This window comes from Phyllobates terribilis, unplaced genomic scaffold (assembly GCF_046119375.1).
Source record: "Phyllobates terribilis strain yellow unplaced genomic scaffold, ASM4611937v1 Scaffold_7__3_contigs__length_470593459, whole genome shotgun sequence".
In the NCBI taxonomy this organism is placed as follows: Eukaryota; Metazoa; Chordata; class Amphibia; order Anura; family Dendrobatidae; genus Phyllobates; species Phyllobates terribilis.
The window spans coordinates 149,657,169-149,678,561 of NW_027362767.1; the positions used below are offsets into that span (position 1 = coordinate 149,657,169).

Genomic DNA, 21,393 nt, shown 5'->3' on the forward strand with positions numbered 1-21,393 from the left:
TCTATTTTTTCTATTCTAAATTGTCGGGTACCGCTGCTTAATTGCCGGCCGGCCTTTTTTTAAGAGACGGTGCATGAAAACACTATTATTTTTTTTTAATAAATCCTTTACACTAAATGACACGTACAGTAAGCAACACTGTCAATGTACTTCTTATATATGTGACTGACATGTTTCTATCTAATCTATGTGTGATGCTCTATTCTTTCTGTTGTAAATTGTCGGGTACCGGTGTATACCGCTGCTGAATTGCCGGCCGGCTTTTTTAAAGAGACGGTGCATGAAAACACTATTATTTTTTTAAATAAATGCTTTAACACTAAATGACAAGTACAGTAAGCTGAGCGCTGCCATCCAGCTTGTCATCCTTCAGAGACACTGCAGAGCGCAGGCATTATGGGAACTTCCGATTCCAGTATTCGATATTCTAAAAGTATCGGAACTCAGTATCGGAACTCCGATACCGCGAATATCGGTCGACACCCGATATTTCAGTATCGGAATGCTCAACACTAGTCCCCAGCTATTTCTTCCATCATCGGGCAGTTCCTCACAAAGTAGGGCTGGTGTGGCTTTCTCTAAAGTTGTGGGAGGACGGGAAAACCATGTTTCATGAACAAAAGATTGATTGGCCAGCCATGCTGGTTTATTAAATCCATATGTGCAAGTTGTTTAAAACCCTCTATTTACTGAATGTTTGCAAGCAGTTTCTTGATTCAATGGTTTGATTGCCTAAATAGTTTAATTTTGATTGTGTCTTTGACATCCATGTTCCTCATGCTGTAGATGATAGGATTCAACATTGGGGTCACCGCCGTGTATAGAATGGACATGATCTTGCCTATCTCAGGAGAGTAGGTGGAGCGAGGTTTCAGGTACATGAACATAATGGTTCCATAGTACACAGACACAACAGTGAGGTGGGAGGCGCATGTGGAGAACGCTTTTTGTCTCCCCTGGGAAGAACGAATCTTGATGATGGTGAAGATAATGTGGACATATGAAATTACTGTCAAGAAGAAAGCACACATGATAATGATCTGTCCAGCAACCTGCATGACTATTTCATTAGTATGAGTATCCTTACATGAGAGTGGAAAGAAAGGAGGCATTTCACAGAAGAAGTGGTTGACATGGAATTTGCAAAATGGTAGTTTGAAAGTGAGCAACGTATGAATAAGTGAATTGGTGAAACCTGCAGCCCAAGATATGGAAGCTAAACAAGCACACACTCTCTTGTTAATAATCGTTTGGTAGTGTAATGGTCTACAAATGGCTACAAATCGATCATAGGCCATAATGGCAAGAAGGACGCACTCGGTGCCGCCTAACGCCATATGGAAGTACATTTGAAGCGCACATCCCAAGAGAGAAATACTTCTGTCATCGGATAGTGTATTTATTAGAATTATTGGCACGATGTTGGAGGAGAAACAAATGTCGATAATTGAAAGATTAGTCAAGAAGAAGTACATTGGCATTTGCAGCTTTGAGTTTATCCTTACCACAATGATCAGAAAAGTATTACCAGACAAGGTTGTTATGTACATTAGCAAGAACGTAATAAAGCAGATGACTTTGAGATACAAGACACTGGAAAGGCCTAGGAGAATGAATCGTTCTGGAGATGTTTGATTTGAGTCTCTCATATTATACACTCTACCTGGTGAATAGTATACAAGACACAAAACAGATAAAGGTACAAGTGGTTGATTTTTCTTTATATATTATTTGGAGGATCTCTAGTTCAGCATCGTTCCGAATTTACATGTAAAGATGAGCAGATCCCTTTGCGCAACCCCAGTCCATGGTCCAGGTCATTGCTCAAGCTGCAGGAATCTCCTTACCGTCCAGGCCCTCCTTGGCTTATGATTAGAAGTGCTGTTGAGACATTACCTGTGCGCTGCATAGATGATGTCATACTAGGTCGAAGAAGCTTGGAACGCAGAAAATTTGTGTAGCTCCTGTTCATGGCCAGAGAGCACTATCCTGGACCGTGGACCAGAGTTGCAAAAAACTATCCGCTCATCTCTACTTAAGACATTCAACTGTTTTCATAACTGATCCTATCGGCATTCTTTTGCTTTAGTGTAATACTTGTCTCCAGTGCTTTTATAGTAGAAAATGACTTGAGAAACCTAATGCTCATGATATACCAGCTCAACCTCTGCTATAGTGTAAAAGAGTGAAGCAGGACCCATAGGCTTTCTCAATAAGTGAACAGGAGAAGCAGGACTCACAGGAGTTTTTTCGAATGATGGGTGTCAAGGATGACACCAGAGAGATCACACAGAATCCCTCCGCTCCACCAATTTGTCAAGGATTGCCCCCAGGGGGTCATAACTAAACCACCACCCATGCAGTTATCTTTGGCGCGAACAGCTCTCTGCTGCTCCCTGTTGTCCAGGCAATTACACGATTGAGCGTATGATATATAAACCACCGATTCCAATGCCTGGAATATGTGTATATACCCTCGGTATGGTAACTACGAACTCCACGATAACCCAAATACTTCTCGCTGCCAGCACCAGTAATATTTACAGGCTGACTGGAGGCCTGGTAGGTAGTGTATGGTTTCGGGGTGCGGTTTAGAGAAAAAAAGGAACAGAACTATTAAATTTTATATTTTATCCAAAACGAGGCAATGTTTATGAAAAATATACTGAAGATTTTACATAGGGGACAAAACAATACAGCATGTATTGTTACACAAAATAAAATGGATAAAACAAAATAAATTTACTACGCCACTCACACAGATGAGTCAACTTAGCCGAAGGAGAGCAATTCAACTGGGGACGTTCAGTTAACAGGATTCATGCATACACGATGTGTATTTCTCTACAGGAACAGAGATCATAATTCAGCTTGACCTTTTATCAGCACCTGAGTTACACCCACATACTCCCTCTTGATGACCTCACATGGGCCGGGTTGTGGGTTGTTCTCAGCCATTCAGGATTTTATGAAATTCCCAAACTATGCGATAACTCCTCTCTGGATGATCTCAGAAGTTCAAAAGTGCCGCTATATATTTTATTATGATTTTACTGTTACCCAGAGACTAAACATGACCTGACTGTTGTAAGTGTTCTGCCCACTGTTGATTTGTGGCTTATAGGCTGGGTTTACAGTTATGAGAAAATATGCATCTTCTTCCCTGATTCGTCCTGAAGCTGAAAATGTATGTCCCATCACTATCGTCGGGGCTGGTGTTAGGGGCAGGCAAACTAGGCATTTGCTTAGGGCTTTCACTCCCCCAGAGGCCCCCAGCCAGTGGCGTGCCACTAATAGCAACTCACCACACAGCCACTATGGGGCCCGTGAATCAGGAGGGCCCAGAACCCCATCCCCTGCATTCAACTGTATCAGCATTATAGATGCCGATACAGTTTAAAGCAATGATGCAGGAGAGAGTGTCAGATGACACTCCCTCTCACATCATTCCCCCTCTGTGTCTGATGCAGCGGACATGATGATGACACTTCATCATGTGCCACACTGTATCGGGCAAAGGAGCTACTGAATTGACGCACTGCAGAGACCGGAACAGCGGGGGAATGAGGAGACGTGAGTATGTATCTTTTTTTTAAAAATCAGTGAGTACGTGGTGGCCATAATACTGGAGGACTATGGGGTTGCAGTATTCTTTATGGGGCTGCATTATACTCTATGGGGGCTGCATTATACTCCTGCGGGCTGTATTAAACTCCTATGGGGCTGCATTACAATCTTGTAAGGCTGCATTATATTCTGTGGGGCTGCATTATATTCCTGTGGGGCTGCATTATATTCCGCGGGGTGTATTATATTCTATGGGGCTGCATTATATTCAGTGGGCTGCATTATACTCCTGTGGGGCTGCATTATACTCCTGTGAGACTACATTATACTCTATCGAAGACTGTGGAGAGTACTTTATACTATATCAAGGACTTTGGGGAGTGCATTATACTATGTGTACTATATGGGGACAGCATTATATTGTATTGAGGACTATGGGGTGAATTATATTGTATGGAGGACCATGGGGTGCATTATACTATGGGGGATGCATTATACAATATGGAGGACTATGAGATGCATTATACTATATTGAGGACTATGGGGAGTGCATTATACTATATTGAGGACTATGGGGAGTGTATTATACTATATTGAGGACTATGGAAGGTGCATTATACTATATGTAGGACTATGGGATGCATTATACTATATTGAGATCTATTGGAGAGTGTATTATACTATATGGAGGCCTATGGAAAGTGGATTATACTATATGGAGGACTATGGGATGCATTTTACTTTATGGAGGACTGTTTGGAGTGTATTATACTATATGGAGGACTATGAGGATTATATTATAGTATATAATGGACTATGGGGAGTGTATTATACTATATTGAGGACCATGGGGAGTGTATTATACAATATTGAGGACTATGGGGAGTGCATTATACTATATGGAGGACTATGAAAAGTGCATTATACTATATGCAGGACTATGGAAAGTGCATTATACTACACGTAGGACTATGGGATGCATTTTACTATGTGGAGGACTATGGAAAGTGCATTATATTATATGGAGGACTATGGGATGTATTATACTATATTGAGGACTGTGGGGAGTGTATTATACTATATTCAGGACTATGAGGATTGTATTATACTATATAATGGACTATGGGGAGTGTATTATACTATATGGAGGACCATGGGGAGTGTATTATACTATATTGAGGACTATGGGGAGTGCATTTTATACTATATGGAGGACTATGAAAAGTGCATTATACTATATGCAGGACTATGGAAAGTGCATTATACTACACGTAGGACTATGGGATGCATTTTACTATGTGGAGGACTATGGAAAGTGCATTATATTATATGGAGGACTATGGGATATATTATACTATATTGAGGACTGTGGGGAGTGTATTATACTATATGGAGGACTATGAGGATTGTATTATACTATATAATGGACTATGGGTTGTGTATTATAATATATTGAGGACCATGGGGAGTGCATTATACTATATTGAGGACTGTGGGGAGTGTATTATACTATATGGAGTACTATGAGGATTGTATTATACTATATAATGGACTATGGGGAGTATATTATACTATATTGAGGACCATGGGGAGTGCATTATACTATATTGAGGACTGTGGGGAGTGTATTATACTATATGAAGGACCATGAGGATTGTATTATACTATATAATTGTAGTGCCGGCGTCCCTGCCCTCTGCTAGGCAGGGACGCTGCTCCCCTCACCGCTCTGCCCCGTGCCCGGCGTCCCTCTCCTGCTCTGCTGTCAGCGCGCGCTCCTTCCCGGCGTCCTCCTCCCGCTCTGCTCTCAGCGCGCGCTCCTTCCCGGCCTCTGTGCTTAGGGCGCGCGCGCGCGCGCTCCCCTCCTCTTAAAGGGGCCGCGCGCGCCGTCCTAAGGAGTCCCCGGCCAATGGCCGGAGGACTTCATCATATATAAGGCACCTCCTCCAAAATGGAGGTGCCCGAGCAATGTTGTTTGCACCTGTGTCTCACCTGTGCTTCAGCCCTCAGGTCCCGTTGCCAGTTACCTGCCAGTTACCTGTCAGATTCCTGCCTGATTACTTGCTACCTGTCTGCTAGTCTGAGGTCCGACGTTCTGCCTTACTACTCCTGTCAGTCTGTCTAAGGACCAGCCTGCCCGCTCACCTGGGAGCGCACCTCAGCTACCTGCCTGCTTTCCTGAGGTCCGACGGTCTGCCTTACAACTCCGGTCAGTCTGTCTATGGACCAGCTTGCCCGCTCACCTGGGAGCACTTCTCCGTTACCTGCCTGCTTGCCAGCCCGGAGGCTCCGCTGTCACGTGCTGTGACCACCAGCTACTCCAGACTCTTGCCCGCTCACCTGGGAGCGCTTCTCCGCTACCTGCCTGCTTGCCTGCCCGGAGGCTCCGCTGTCACGTGCTGTGACCACCAGCTACTCCAGACTCTTGCCCGCTCACCTGGGAGCGCTTCTCCGCTACCTGCCTGCTTGCCTGCCCGGAGGCTCCGCTGTCACGTGCTGTGACCACCAGCTATTCCTGAGACTCTTGCCCGCTCACCTGGGAGCGCTTCTCCGTTACCTGCCTGCTTGCCTACCTGGAGGCTCCGCCGTCACGTGCTGTGACCACCTGCTATTCCAGAGACTCTCGCTTGCTCACCTGGGAGCACACATTCTTCATCTGCCTTGCTAGCCTACCTGGAGGTTCAGCCATCACAGGTCGTACCTACCCTTTATCCAGAGACTGCCCCGATCACTTGCCGTGTCCTCCTGCCCGTACACCCAGAGACTGTCCTGGTCACCTCCTGTGACTACCTGCCTGGTCGCCACCCGCTCCCTTACAAGGACCGCCCCCTTGTATTGTAGCCCAGAGGTTCCGCCTCCCAGACCCGTTACAGTTTGCTCGGGCCCTGGAACCCGGTGGCACCCAAGCTCCCTCGCTCTCGGACCTCTGTCTTGAACTGTCCCGTCAGAGGTCCCAACAGGAGTCCATCCTGGGTCACCTGCGGAATGTCAATACTCGCCTGAACACTCTGTCTGATCCACCAACAACCTCCGCCAGTGCCATATCTTGCAATCCGGCAGCTCCGCTGCCCACTAATACCATGGTATCCTACCCCGGACCCCGGCTTTCTGCACCTCCTCGCTTTGGAGGCGACTCCGTCCAGGCTCAGGGCTTCTTAAATCAGTGCACCCTGCACTTTGAACTTTTGTCCCACCAGTTTAACTCCGACCGGGCCAAAATTGCCTTCATCATGTCCCATCTCACCGGGGAGGCCCTGGCCTGGCTAAATCCTCTATGGGAGAGAGGAGACCCCCTGGTGTCCAACTTGCCTGCTTTTCTCACGGCTTTCCGGAAAGTCTTCGACGAACCCGGACGGAAGACCTCATCTGCATCATCGTTGCTACGCCTCCGTCAGGAGAGTCTCACCGTGGGCCAATATGCCATACGGTTCCGTACCCTTGCCTCGGAGCTGGCCTGGGATAACGACGCTCTGGTTTCCGTCTTCTGGGAGGGTCTGTCCGGCCGTATTAAAGATGAACTTGCCGGTCGGGACATTCCTACCACTCTCGATGACTTAATAACTCTTGCCACCCGGATTGACCTACGGTTCCAGGAGCGTGCCAGAGAGGTCACCCGTGAGAGGAGGTTACCACGTCTAGCTCCTACTTTTCAGAAACCCGTCACTCCTTCTGTCTCTAACCAGGTACACCCTCCTGAGCCTATGCAGGTCGACCAGACCAAGATGGTCAAGACCCGTCAGGACTTACGCCGTGCCGAGGGGACCTGCTTCTACTGTGGCAGCAAGGAGCACCGGATCCGTGCCTGCCCGGAGAGGTCGGGAAACGCCTGTGTCTAGGTTCGCTCAGAGAGGTCCACCTAGACAAGAATAAATCCTCTCCATCCCTGCTGTTGTCAGTTTCAATCGTCTACGGGGAGAACCGTTATTTCGAACTAGCCCAACTGGACTCTGGAGCGGCCGGGAATCTTATTTCACAGTCCCTAGTAGAGAAATACCGCATCTCCACCAAACCTCTGGCTGTACCCTTGTCTGTGGCTGCCGTGGATGGGGGGCTCTTACCACGCCCCATCCAACTCATCACCGAATCCATTACTCTGCAGGTGGGAATGCTGCATTCTGAAAGTATCTCCTTTCATGTTCTGCCTGGACTCTCTCACGCCCTCTTGCTAGGTCTGCCTTGGCTCCAGAGACATGCACCCGTGCTTGACTGGCAAACCGGAGAAGTCCTTCGCTGGGGACAAGACTGTCATAAGACCTGCCTGGTTCCCGTCCATCCCGTCCGTCCCTCTCCTACCCCAGCTAATCTACCTGGACTTCCAATTCCTTATTGGTCTTATGCTGATGTCTTTAATAAAAAGGAGGCAGAGACATTACCCCCTCATAGACCATACGACTGTCCCATCGACCTGTTACCCGGTACTACTCCTCCCCGTGGGCGTATTTATCCTTTATCCGCTGCTGAGACCCGGTCGATGTCCGAATATATTGAGGAGAATCTGGCCAGGGGATTCATCCGGAAATCTACCTCCCCGGCGGGAGCAGGCTTCTTTTTCGTCAAAAAGAAGGACGGCTCTCTCCGTCCCTGTATAGACTATAGAGGCCTAAACCAGATCACGGTGAAGAATAAGTACCCCCTTCCGCTCATTCCAGAATTATTTGATCGTCTGAGGGGGGCTAGAATCTTCACCAAACTAGACCTCCGTGGGGCGTACAACCTGGTTCGTATCCGTCAAGGGGATGAATGGAAGACGGCATTCAACACCCGGGACGGCCACTATGAATACCTGGTAATGCCCTTTGGTCTCTGTAACGCTCCTGCCGTCTTTCAAGAGTTGGTCAATGACATCTTCCGGGACCTTCTCTACTCCTGCGTAGTGGTGTACCTGGACGACATCTTGGTCTTCTCTCCGGATCTCCAGACTCACCGGAGGGACGTTCGTCAGGTCCTGCTCAGGCTCAGGCAGAATCACCTCTTCGCTAAATACGAGAAGTGCCTCTTTGAGCAGACCTCGCTTCCGTTTTTGGGCTACATTATTTCTCAGACCGGCCTACGAATGGATCCAGAGAAACTGTCTGCCATCGAGAAATGGCCCCGACCGGAGGGGTTGAAGGCCATTCAGCGGTTCCTGGGCTTCGCCAACTACTACCGCCTCTTCATACCACACTTCTCTTCCCGGACTGCCCCAATTTCCGCGCTCACCCGTAAGGGTACTGATCCCAAAGAGTGGCCGCCCGAAGCAGAATAAGCCTTTCTTTCCTTAAAACAGGCCTTCTCTTCCGCCCCGGTGCTGCATCGCCTGGACGGCAACAAGCAGTTCTTCCTGGAAGTGGACGCCTCCTCCTCTGGAGCTGGAGCGGTACTTACCCAAAAATCTTCTTCCGGGAGGATGGTAACTTGCGGCTTCTTCTCTAAACTCTTCTCCTCCTTAGAGCGCAATTATTCCATTCGAGATCGAGAGTTATTGGCCATCAAACTGGCATTGGAGGAGTGGCGTTACCTGCTTGAGGGGGCTCTTCACCCGGTAATAATTTACACTGACCACAAGAACTTGGCTTACCTCCAGCATGCCCAGAGACTTAACCCGCGCCAAGCCCGGTGGTCCTTGTTTTTTGCTCGTTTTGATTTTGTCCTTCATTTTCGCCCGGCTGACAAAAACGTCAAGGCGGACGCCTTGTCTCGATCCTTTCTGGTATCTGATCTCGAGGAAGATCCGAAACACATCATCGATCCCGCCAGAGTAATGCAGGTGGCTCCCGTGAGTCTAAATCGTCTCCCTCCCGGAAAGACGTTCGTATCAGTACCTGATCGGGAGAAGATCCTTCACTGGGGTCACTCGTCTAAACTGGCTGGCCACGCTGGTCAGAAGAAGACCCTCCAGCTTATTTCCCGGCACTACTGGTGGCCTACCCTGCACAAGGATGTAATAGACTTTGTTTCTGCCTGTGTGTCCTGCGCCCGCAACAAGGTTCCGAGACATCTGCCAGCTGGTCGCCTCCTTCCGCTCCCAGTACCTGCTGCCCCCTGGCAGCATATTGCAATGGACTTCATAACTGACCTCCCACTCTCTGCCGGTTGTACGGTCATTTGGGTGGTCGCTGACCGCTTCTCCAAGATGGCTCATTTCGTTCCCCTGCCAGGCCTCCCGTCTGCACCCGAGCTAGCTAGAGACTTTATTCGTCACATCTTCCGTCTTCATGGCCTGCCCCTCCACATCGTGTCGGATCGTGGGGTACAGTTCACCTCACGCTTCTGGAGAGCCACTTGTAAACTACTAGACGTCACCCTGGACTTCTCTTCCGCTTACCACCCACAGTCCAATGGTCAAGTGGAGCGGATCAATCAGAACCTGACCAGTTACCTCCGGCACTTCGTTAATGCCCACCATTCTGACTGGGTGGATCTCCTACCATGGGCCGAGTTCTCTTACAATAATCACGAGAGCGAATCCTCCTCCAAATCCCCGTTTTTTGTAGTCTTTGGTCAGCATCCTCGGATTCCTTTTCCTGTCTCCACCTCGGTGGACAACCCGGCTGCGGAATCTCTCGTTAGCAAATTTTCCTCCATTTGGGAGAGTACCCGATCCGCACTCCTTCAGTCGTCCGAGCGGATGAAAAGACACGCTGACAAAAAACGCCTGGATCCTCCTCAATTTCGTCCAGGAGATAAGGTCTGGCTCTCATCTAAATATGTTCGACTCAAGATACCCTCTTACAAGTTAGGGCCTCGGTTCATCGGACCTCTGGAGGTCACCAGTCAGATCAACCCGGTGGCCTATAAATTGAAACTCCCGGCCAACTTACGGATCCCTAACTCCTTCCATGTATCTCTCCTCAAACCTGTGGTACTTAACTCTTTTTCCAAGTCTACAGGTACGCCTCCTGCTCCGGTTTCTGCTGAGGACGAGTTTGAGGTAGAGAACATTCTTGCCACCAAAAGGGTAAGAGGAAAGACCTTTTTTCTGGTAGATTGGAAGGGGTTTGGTCCTGAGGAGAGAACGTGGGAGCCCCGGGAGAACATCCATGCCCCTCTCATCCTAGCTAAATTTCTGTCTGGCCTAAAAAAGGGGGGGCCTAAAGGGGGGGGTACTGTAGTGCCGGCGTCCCTGCCCTCTGCTAGGCAGGGACGCTGCTCCCCTCACCGCTCTGCCCCGTGCCCGGCGTCCCTCTCCTGCTCTGCTGTCAGCGCGCGCTCCATCCCGGCGTCCTCCTCCCGCTCTGCTCTCAGCGCGCGCTCCTTCCCGGCCCCTGTGCTTAGGGCGCGCGCGCGCGCGCTCCCCTCCTCTTAAAGGGGCCGTGCGCGCCGTCCTAAGGAGTCCCCTGCCTGCTTTCCTGAGGTCCGACGGTCTGCCTTACAACTCCGGTCAGTCTGTCTATGGACCAGCATGCCCGCTCACCTGGGAGCACTTCTCCGTTACCTGCCTGCTTGCCAGCCCGGAGGCTCCGCTGTCACGTGCTGTGACCACCAGCTACTCCAGACTCTTGCCCGCTCACCTGGGAGCGCTTCTCCGCTACCTGCCTGCTTGCCTGCCCGGAGGCTCCGCTGTCACGTGCTGTGACCACCAGCTACTCCAGACTCTTGCCCGCTCACCTGGGAGCGCTTCTCCGCTACCTGCCTGCTTGCCTGCCCGGAGGCTCCGCTGTCACGTGCTGTGACCACCAGCTATTCCTGAGACTCTTGCCCGCTCACCTGGGAGCGCTTCTCCGTTACCTGCCTGCTTGCCTACCTGGAGGCTCCGCCGTCACGTGCTGTGACCACCTGCTATTCCAGAGACTCTCGCTTGCTCACCTGGGAGCACACATTCTTCATCTGCCTTGCTAGCCTACCTGGAGGTTCAGCCATCACAGGTCGTACCTACCCTTTATCCAGAGACTGCCCCGATCACTTGCCGTGTCCTCCTGCCCGTACACCCAGAGACTGTCCTGGTCACCTCCTGTGACTACCTGCCTGGTCGCCACCCGCTCCCTTACAAGGACCGCCCCCTTGTATTGTAGACCAGAGGTTCCGCCTCCCAGACCCGTTACAATAATGGCCTATGGGGAGTGTATTATACTATATTGAGGACTATGGAGAGTGCATTATACTATATGGAGGACTATGGAAAGTGCATTATACTATATGTAGGACTACGGGATGCATTATACTATGTGGAGGACTATGGGATGCATTATACTATATTGAGGACTGTGGGGAGTGTATTATACTATATTGAGGACTGTGGGGAGTGAATTATACTATATGGAGGACCATGAGGATTGTATTATACTATATAATGGACTATGGGGAGTGCATTATACTATATTGAGGACCATGGGGAGTGTATTATACTATATTGAGGACTGTGGTAAGTATATTATACTGTATGGAGGACTATGAGGATTGCATTATACTATATAATGGACTATGGGGAGTGTAATATATTATATTGAGGACCATGGGGAGTGCATTATACTATATTGAGGACTGTGGGGAGTGTATTATACTATATGGAGGACCATGAGGATTGTATTATACTATATAATGGACTATGGGGAGTATATTATACTATTTTGAGGACCATGGGGAGTGTATTATACTATATTGAGGACAATGGGGAGTGCATTATACTATATGGAGGACAATGGAAAGTGCATTATACTATATGTAGGACTATGGGATGCATTATACTATATGGAGGACTATGGAAAGTGGATTATACTATATGGAGGACTATGGGATGCATTTTACTATATTGAGGACTGTGGGGAGTGTATTATACTATATGGAGGACTATGAGGATTATATTATACTTTTTAATGGACTATGGGGAGTGTATTATACTATATTGAGGACCATAGGGAGCATATTATACTATATTGAGGACTATGGGTAGTGCATTATACTATATGGAGGACTATGAAAAGTGCATTATATTATATGGAGGACTATGGGATGCATTATACTATATTGAGGACTGTGGGGAGTGTATTATACTATATGGAGGACTATGAGGATTGTATTATACTATATAATGGACTATGGGGTGTGTAATATAATATAATGAGGACCATGGGGAGTGCATTTTACTATATTCAGGACTGTGGGGAGTGTATTATACTATATGGAGTACTATGAGGATTGTATTATACTATATAATGGACTATGGGGAGTGTATTATACTATATTGAGGACAATGGGGAGTGCATTATACTATATTGAGGACTGTGGGGAGTGTATTATACTATATGAAGGACCATGAGGATTGTATTATACTATATAATGGACTATGGGGAGTGTATTTTACTATATTGAGGACTATGGGGAGTGCATTATACTATATGGAGGACTATGGAAAGTGCATTATACTATATGTAGGACTACGGGATGCATTATACTATATGGAGGACTATGGGATGCATTATACTATATTGAGGACTGTGGGGAGTGTATTATACTATATGGAGGACTGTGAGGATTGTATTATACTATATAATGGACTATGGGGAGTGTATTATACTATATTGAGTACCATGGGGATTGCATTATACTATATTGAGGACTATGGGGAGTGCACTATACTATATGGAGGACTATGAAAAGTGCATTATACTATATGGATGACTATGGAAAGTGCATTATACTATACGTAAGACTATGGGATGCATTTTACTATATGGAGGACTATGGAAAGTGCATTATACTATATGGAGGACTATGGGATGCATTATACTATATTGAGGACTGTGGGGAGTGTATTATACTATATAGAGGACTATGAGGATTGTATTATACTATATAATGGACTATGGGGAGTGTATTATAATATATTGAGGACCATGGGGAGTGCATTATACTATATTGAGGACTGTGGGGAGTGTATTATACTATATGGAGGACCATGAGGATTATATTATACTATATAATGGACTATGGGGAGTGTATTATACTATATTGAGGACCACGGGGAGTGTATTATACTATATTGAGGACTGTGGGGAGTATATTATACTGTATGGAGGACTCTGAGGATTGTATTATACTATATAATGGACTATGGGGAATGTATTATACTATATTGAGGACCATGGTGAGTGTATTATACCATATTGAGGACTATGGAGAGTACATTATACTATATGTAGAACTACGGAATGCATTATACTATATGGAGGACTATGGGATGCATTATACTATATTGAGGACTGTGGGAAGTGTATTATAGTATATGGAGGACTATGAGGATTGTATTATACTATATAATGGACTATGGGGAGTGTATCATACTATATTGAGGACCATGGGGAGTGCATTATACTATATGAAGGACTATGGGGAGTGTATTATACTATATTGACGACTTTGAGGAGTCTATTATACTATATGGAGGACTACGGGGAGTGCATTATATTATATTGAGGACTATGGGGAGTGCATTATACTATATGAAGGACTATAGGGTATGCATTAGTCAGAGCAGTCAGGCTGTGGAATGCCCCACCACAAGGGGTAGTGATGGCAGATACTATAACAGCGTTCAAAAAAGTGCTGGATGATTTCCTCGATACACATAACATTGTGGGCTACACTTAAATTAGACAAAATGTTACACCTATAGTAGTACTTTTGATCCAGGGTTCTAGGACCGATCGCCTTTCTCGGGATCAAGAAGGAATTTTTTCCCCCGTGATGCAAATTGGCTGAATGTGTCCTGGGGTTTTTTCCTTCTTCTGGATCAACAGATTTAGGTACAGGGATTTTACTAATACCATAACAGTAATACAAAAATAAAACTAATTAAAAAATTATAAACTGGTTTATTTGTAAATGTAGTAGTGCAGTAATGATAAAAATAAAAATGGTAATTCATTTGTGAGGCCTTGTCCCAGTAAGCTAGTTTAGTGTTGGCATCGGGAGTACAATTGGGGGAGAAAGGTTGAACTTGATGGACCTAGGTCTTTATTCAACCTACGTTACTATGTTACTATGTATTGTACTATATGGAGGACTATGAGGATTGTATTATGCTATATAATGGACTATGGGGAGTGTATTATACTATATGGAGGACTATGGGAGGTACATTATGTTATATGGAGGACTATAGGGTGCATTATACTATATGGATGACTATGGGGTGCATTATACTTAACGAGCAAAATGACTATTCATCGAGTGATTGGATTGCTTATGCCAGAACAAAATCATTGTTCTCAGCATCATATCGCCCGGTGAAAACTGCAGATATGTTCCTGATAACATGATACTCTATGGAGATTGATCTATTAGTGATTGTTCTGTGCCCATCTTTCTTCCTTAGCCGGTGTAAAGAAGCTGGTAAACAAGCGTCGAATGACTTTAATATTGACAATCACTCTCATTTAACGGCCTGAACTCAGGGCATGTAAATACAACCAAAATGTTTATGTGTGATGGTGCAATATGTCAGCATTTGGGAACCCACTTTAAACTTTAGCTCAGGGCGCCACTTTGTCTAAAACTGTCCCTGACTATTGGATTTATACAAAATCTAATATTCAATATTTTCAATATTTTCTTTCAGAGACATAAGTCTGGGCCCAATGTATAGCATTTCCCCTTCAGGAAACCAGTGTCAAGATGCATTTCCTGTGGACAATACCCCTTCCACTTTGCTCTTTATGTGTAAACACAGGTACCCTTTTGTTGCCCAGCTCTCTGAAAAGACTTCTCCTGTCTCAGTTACCTGTCTATTCTATAAATCTCAGTCCTTCACAAAAGACATCCTCATTGTTACTTGGGCTTCAAAAGGACTTGAATGGTTACCTATTCATATCTTAATTGGCTTCCTCACTCCCTGGCTATAGGTAATCAGCCACTTTCCTATTTCCATTGTACATTCTATTTCAAGAAAGCCAGATTACAAGCTCTTGTAAGGAGGGGGAAGGAGGGAGGGAGTGGGTGGGGGGTGAATGCCCCCCTCACTGGTGACTGCAGAGATTTTAATATTTTCTATGACAGTGGGGAACCCTGGAGGCTTTTCCGATGTGTGGATAGGGGAAGATTCTCTAAGAGTGAATGCAAGGAGCAAGACCTACAGGCTTCCTTTATTGGGGCCCATGAAGACAGGAGTCACAGACTTTCTTTATGTGTGAACCAGGGAAGAAGGGCTTTATGTTTTACTGTGAAACGTAGAAGTTTTTCAGAAAAAAAGAATAGCTTGAAAAATGACCCAGACACATGGTGATGTCCACTGAGAAGCTCCATCTGTCTTTTCCATCTGGCTTCTCCTTGACCTGACCATTATAATATTATAAGTAGTGATGAGCGAGTATGTTCGGTTAACCCTTTTGGCGAGTATACTCGGGCGAGTACAGAGTATCGTTAGCGTGCTTGGTGATATGTTTGAATCACTCCCGTCTGCATGACTTGCGACTGTTTGACAGCTTTAATACATGTGAGGAATGCGAAAGAAACAAACATATCACCGAGTACGCTGAAGTGCACATATCCTAAATGTTACAAACTCTTTGTCAGAACGACCTCACTGAGGGCTCCCTGTTTTCTCGTTCTGCAGCTGGCAATAGGTATGTAATCAAAAACCATGTAAAAGCCAAACAATACAATTTTGTTAATGAAACCCAATTGCAAAAAAATATTTTAAGACCAAAATACATGCACATATAGGGAGCTAAACTACATCTGTACAAGTGATAAAGTCCATAAGTAGACATGTTCATACTTTTTTTTCCCATACCCAAAAAGTTTACCTGAGCAACAACACGTCTGGATGCTCTATGACCACAAGATCTTCTCGTAACTGCCGAAATGGTGGCAATGATCTGCTCATTTTTGGCCAGCATGTGATAAACTGCATTAGAAGATGCCCCCTCATTTATACTGTACAGTGAACTTTTAGTCTCTCCTGTGTACAAGTGTAGAGAAAAAATGTAAAGTTCCCGAAACTCCCTGATGGATTATTGCCCTGTAGACTTCTGTGACATTCCAAGTTGTTTGAAAGTTCACTGTGTTTTCTGTAAAGTTTAGTTTAGATTTTAGATACTAGTTTAGATTTTAGATACTTTATATTATTTATTGTACTAATTCTATTTATGTTTTTTTTTTAACATTTATTGTTGTTGCCATCAAGCTACATTACGTGGAAGGAAAACTGCTCTTAGTTAGATAGGAGCTGGAGAAGAATAGAGGTTTGTCGTAGTGACACAATATAAGAGGTATGGAGCCTCAAATGAAGGGCAAAAGCAAGTGGATACCTGTGTGGGTGTCTCACGGGAGAGGCGGGGGTTGGACGACTGGAATGAACCATGAATTGAGGGCCAGTTGAGTGTCAGAAAACTTCGGAGAGAGTGCCAGGGCAGGGATGTAACTGAAAGAGTCTGAGCGTGGGTAAAAGAGAAAGCCGTCCTATCAAGCAGGGGGAACCACTCAAAACAATTGCTGGTATCATGCCTGAGGCCAAAGGGGACTGTGTGTAACTAAAGAAGTTGTAAATAGATTGGTGTCATAGAGAAAAAATAAAATCCATAAGACATCTCTAGGGGAGGGGACATATCACCCCCTCCACCACTCACATTGAACATCTGGGATTAATTGTAGCTAGGGAAGGTCAAAAACTAATTATAACAAGGGAATTCAGGGAAAAGATCTGACACGTCATGTCCTTTGAAGCAGAAACCTACTGCAGTGGCCAGGTAATTAAAACAGGAAAGATCTTCTCTGGGAACCAGATACCAAAATGAGATTTGCTTACACAGAAGTAACTCTTCTCTCATCAAAGCATCTTTTGTAGACATTGCGTCTCTGATGTCCAGATATGAATATTGGGGTTTTGTATCAATCTGATGTTTATGGAATATAGATTTTTGGCGTCGTAGCAAAAGGACGGATGTGACGTATTCACTCACATCGACATAGGTACACTATAACCCAACCAACTTAATAAAGGTCCAATGGATGGCACATTTACAGTTTGTCATATTTCTATATAACTGTAAAATCGTGATAATGAACATGACGACAATATCTCCCACCTGGGACATCCAGGGGCAAAGATATTCTGTAAATTAGGGATCTTATAAAATTCTAACAGACCCAGCACATCTCACAACGAGCTTCCCAGCGAGATTATCAAGGGGAGGTGTATGGGCATAACCTCGAGTTGATAAAAAGCAGAATCTGGGTTTGGGTCATTGGTCATTCTGGATAGACATGGTTCGCTGTGTGAGTGGTCCATTTTCCTAATCGGAGTGCTTCCCTCCGCTAAGCTCCTAGCCATTTCCTTGACCAGGTTTAGTGGTTTTCTTTCATTCCTTTTTATTTTAAGTAATTGTATATATCGTATAGTTTGTTCCCATTTTGTATCTTCTTGTATATTTTTTATAAACACTGCCTATCTTTCTGGATTGAATATATATATTTAGTAGCTCTATTTCTCTTGCTATGAAAATTACAGCCCTGGAGCCATATGCTACCTGTAATAGGTGTCTAATCGGCATTGGTAAACTATTGGTAGTAGTTCTTTTGTTATTGTGGAGTTGGCAGTGACTGTAATGGGGTATATACATATATTCCATGCGTTGGAATCGGAGGTGTATATACCATACGCTCACTGTTAGTTCCCCAATGACCGGCCCAGTAGTGGAAGCAGCCGCGGTCTCGTCTATAACTCGTCAGCCAGTTGTGTAATTGTTCTGACGACTGGAGGCAGCGGAGTTGCGTCCCCCTGACAATTGGTGACCGTGGTTGGAATCTGTGTGATCTCTCTTGTGTTATCTGTGACAGTGTTAACAGTGCTGGCATCTACGAGACCCTCTGGCTGTGTATTCCTGACAATTTGTGTTGGTATTTTCTAATAGATTGTGCCTTGCAAGTTGTGTAGTTGTAAAGAGACTGCCTGGTGTCTTATTCTTTGCTACCCTTAGAGGGTAATCCCCAATGCAAGGGTCGACTTGCAAGTAGACAAAAAGTTTTCTATTTGGCTTACTAATTTATTTTTGGGGGTGCTGGTTCTCATTGAAGATCTCCAACTGGTATGGAGTCTTACAGGCAATGTGCAATTATAAAAAGTGTCCTAAACAGCTCTCTTCTGAGAAGGAAGAAAACTGTCTATCTACTGCCACATATTGTGGGTGGCTACACTGTAAGGCAGGGGTGGGGAATATCAGTCCCATGGGCCGTTTATGGCCCTCAATAACCTTTTATCTGGCCCCCGGGCAGATTCCCGGTGACCGCAATGCTTGGTCGGTCAGCTGTATTTTGACGGTAGCCAGCCCTTTAATTTCTTTTTGCTGTGTGAGCAGTGTTCATTACTGAACGCTGAGGAGAAGGCAATGAAAAATTTTGTCCAGACACCAGTGCCAGCGTCAGGACGTACTTTGTGGGTGGAGTTAGAGCTCAATTTGTACTGCCCCCAAAGGATGGTATAAATATCCAAACAGCCCTTGGCAGAAAAGAGATTTCCCACAAATGCTGTAAGGCAATATCAGAAACATAGAACCTTGAAACATAACTAGAGATTTTAGCCAAATCAGGGTAACCTTCAAAACAAAGAGACAACCATTTATAGACAACTGTTTATGAGCTCTCGCCCCTTCATCAGCCAGTAAAGGGTGCTGATATGCTCTTGAGGATATCCGGCTGTTCCCATCAGCTGACAAGATTACAGCCAATCACAGTGGTTGAATTGGCGCTGGCCGCCCCACGTGAGTGTAATGAGGACTGACGAGCAAGTGGGGGCATTTGGACTTTCGCACTCTGGCGCGCATGCAGCAAATTCAACCTCTGTGATTAGCTGTAATCCAGTCAGCTGATCGAAATGGCCGGATATAAAACTTAGACTAACAACACACTTAGCCAAGCACCCTGAGGAACAAAAGATGAGAAATGTGCATTGGGGATTCGGGTCGAAGTGCTGCAAGGATCTAAGCATTGGGTAATTACTAGTGATGAGTGAGCACTAAAATGCTCGGGTGCTCGTAGCTCGGGTCGAGCACATTGGAATACTCGATCCAAGCAACGAGCCCAATGTAAGTCTATGGGAAACTCGAGCATTTTTCTGGCTGTCCCCACCCCCTGGCGGTCTGCAGAAGGTCAAAAATTGCCCATATCGATAGGAACAGTGCTCAATTAAACATCAGGCAGGCAGAATATATAGGCAGACAGGCAGGCAGGGTATATAGGAGGGTGCATGAAAAACATAGAAGGGCACTTGGAACACACTAGTGCCCCCCGATTTTCATGCACCCGTCTCTTTAAAAAAGCCGGCCGGCAATTCAGCATCGGCATACACCGGTACCCGACAATTTAGAACAGAAAGAATAGAGCATCACACATAGATTAGATAGATAGAAACATGTTAGTCACATACAGTACAGACCAAAAGTTTGGACACACCTTCTCATTTAAAGAAATTTCTGTATTTTCATGACAATGAAAATTGTACATTCACACTGAAGGCATCAAAACTATGAATTAACACATGTGGAATTATATACTTAGCAAAAAAAGTGTGAAACAACTGAAAATATGTCTTATTTTCTAGGTTCTTCAACGTAGCCACCATTTGCTTTTATGACTGCTTTGCACACTCTTGGTGTTATGTTCTGGTACCAGAGCTAAGGAAAGAGAGGAGATCTGTCCCTACGATAGAACTCAGCTTTATCCCTACGATGTAACAGGGGACCTGATCCTGCGATCAGACCTGCTAAAGTCCTAAGCTAGTCTGTACGGAGACCTATAGATGTGGGGAAGGAATTCCTACAAGTACTAAGGACTGGGAGGAAAATGGGACACCTCCTAAGAGAAATAGTAGCAGACAGACAAACAAACAAAATATATAGAACACTGAGGTCCGTAGACCAAGCAAACTAACAGAGTTAGATACAGAGCACAGGCTAGCTAGAAAGTAGTTATACAATGAAGTCCAGCAAAGCCAGAAGGGCGGAGCAGGATTAAATAGGCCAACAAGGTCATGTGACCAGCAAAGGAAAAAACCTAAGAGCAAGGTTCTAACAGTACCCCCCCTTCTAAGAGGATCCTCCGGATCCCCTAGTACCAGGCTTATCAGGAAATCTCCTGTGAAACGCTCTGATAAGTCTGGACGCGGAAACATCATCTGACCTCACCCAAGAGTTATCCTCGGGTCCGAAACCTTTCCAGGCCACAAGATACTGCAAACTACCTCTATACCGTCTAGAGTTAAGGATGCGAGAAATTTCATATTCCCCGTCCTCCACCACCGGAGGAACAGAGGCAGAGGCGTCACCATCCGACACAACAGCTTTTTTTAACAGAGAGACATGAAATACCGGATTAATTCTCCAGGAGGTAGGAACCTCCAACCTAACAGCAGATTGGTTGACAACCTGAAGCACCTTAAAGGGCCCTACAAACTTGGGACCCAATTTCTTAGAAGGAATCCTCAACCGCAGATTCCTAGAGGACAACCAAACCATGTCACCAACAGCGAACAAAACCTCCTGTCGTTTCCTATCAAAGTAGTCTTTAGATTTTCTGTTGGCCTCCTGAAGATTACCACGCACATCCGTCCAAACTCTCTCCAAATCACCGGAAAAATTCTCCTCCTCAGGCACGGCAGATCCCAACTTGGAGAACGACCCAAACGACGGATGTCTCCCAGAACAACAAAAAAAAGGCGAACAACCAGCAGAAGAAGATGTATGATTGTTCAGAGCAAATTCAGCAAGTGGCAGAAACTCAGACCACCCCTCTTGATTGTCTGCCACAAAACAACGCAAGAACTGCTCAACATCCTGGTTTTTCCTTTCTGTCTGGCCATTAGATTCAGGATGATATCCGGACGAGAACGACAAATGAACTCCCAACCTGTCACAA

General features: G+C 45.6%; 1 protein-coding gene across 1 annotated transcript; it reads right to left on the reverse strand.

The window, feature by feature from the left end:
• Positions 1-716: 716 nt before the first annotated feature.
• On the reverse strand, positions 717-1,649 carry LOC141152978 (olfactory receptor 5AS1-like). Its single transcript, XM_073637639.1, has one exon. The coding sequence runs from the start codon at positions 1,647-1,649 to the stop codon at positions 717-719; it is 933 nt and encodes a 310-aa protein (XP_073493740.1).
• Between the last annotated feature and the right edge of the window lie 19,744 nt (positions 1,650-21,393).

Coding starts and splice junctions, on each gene's coding strand:
- LOC141152978 (XM_073637639.1), bottom strand. CDS start 1,649: ATGAGAGACTCAAATCAAACATCTCCAGAACGATTCATTCTCCTAGGC.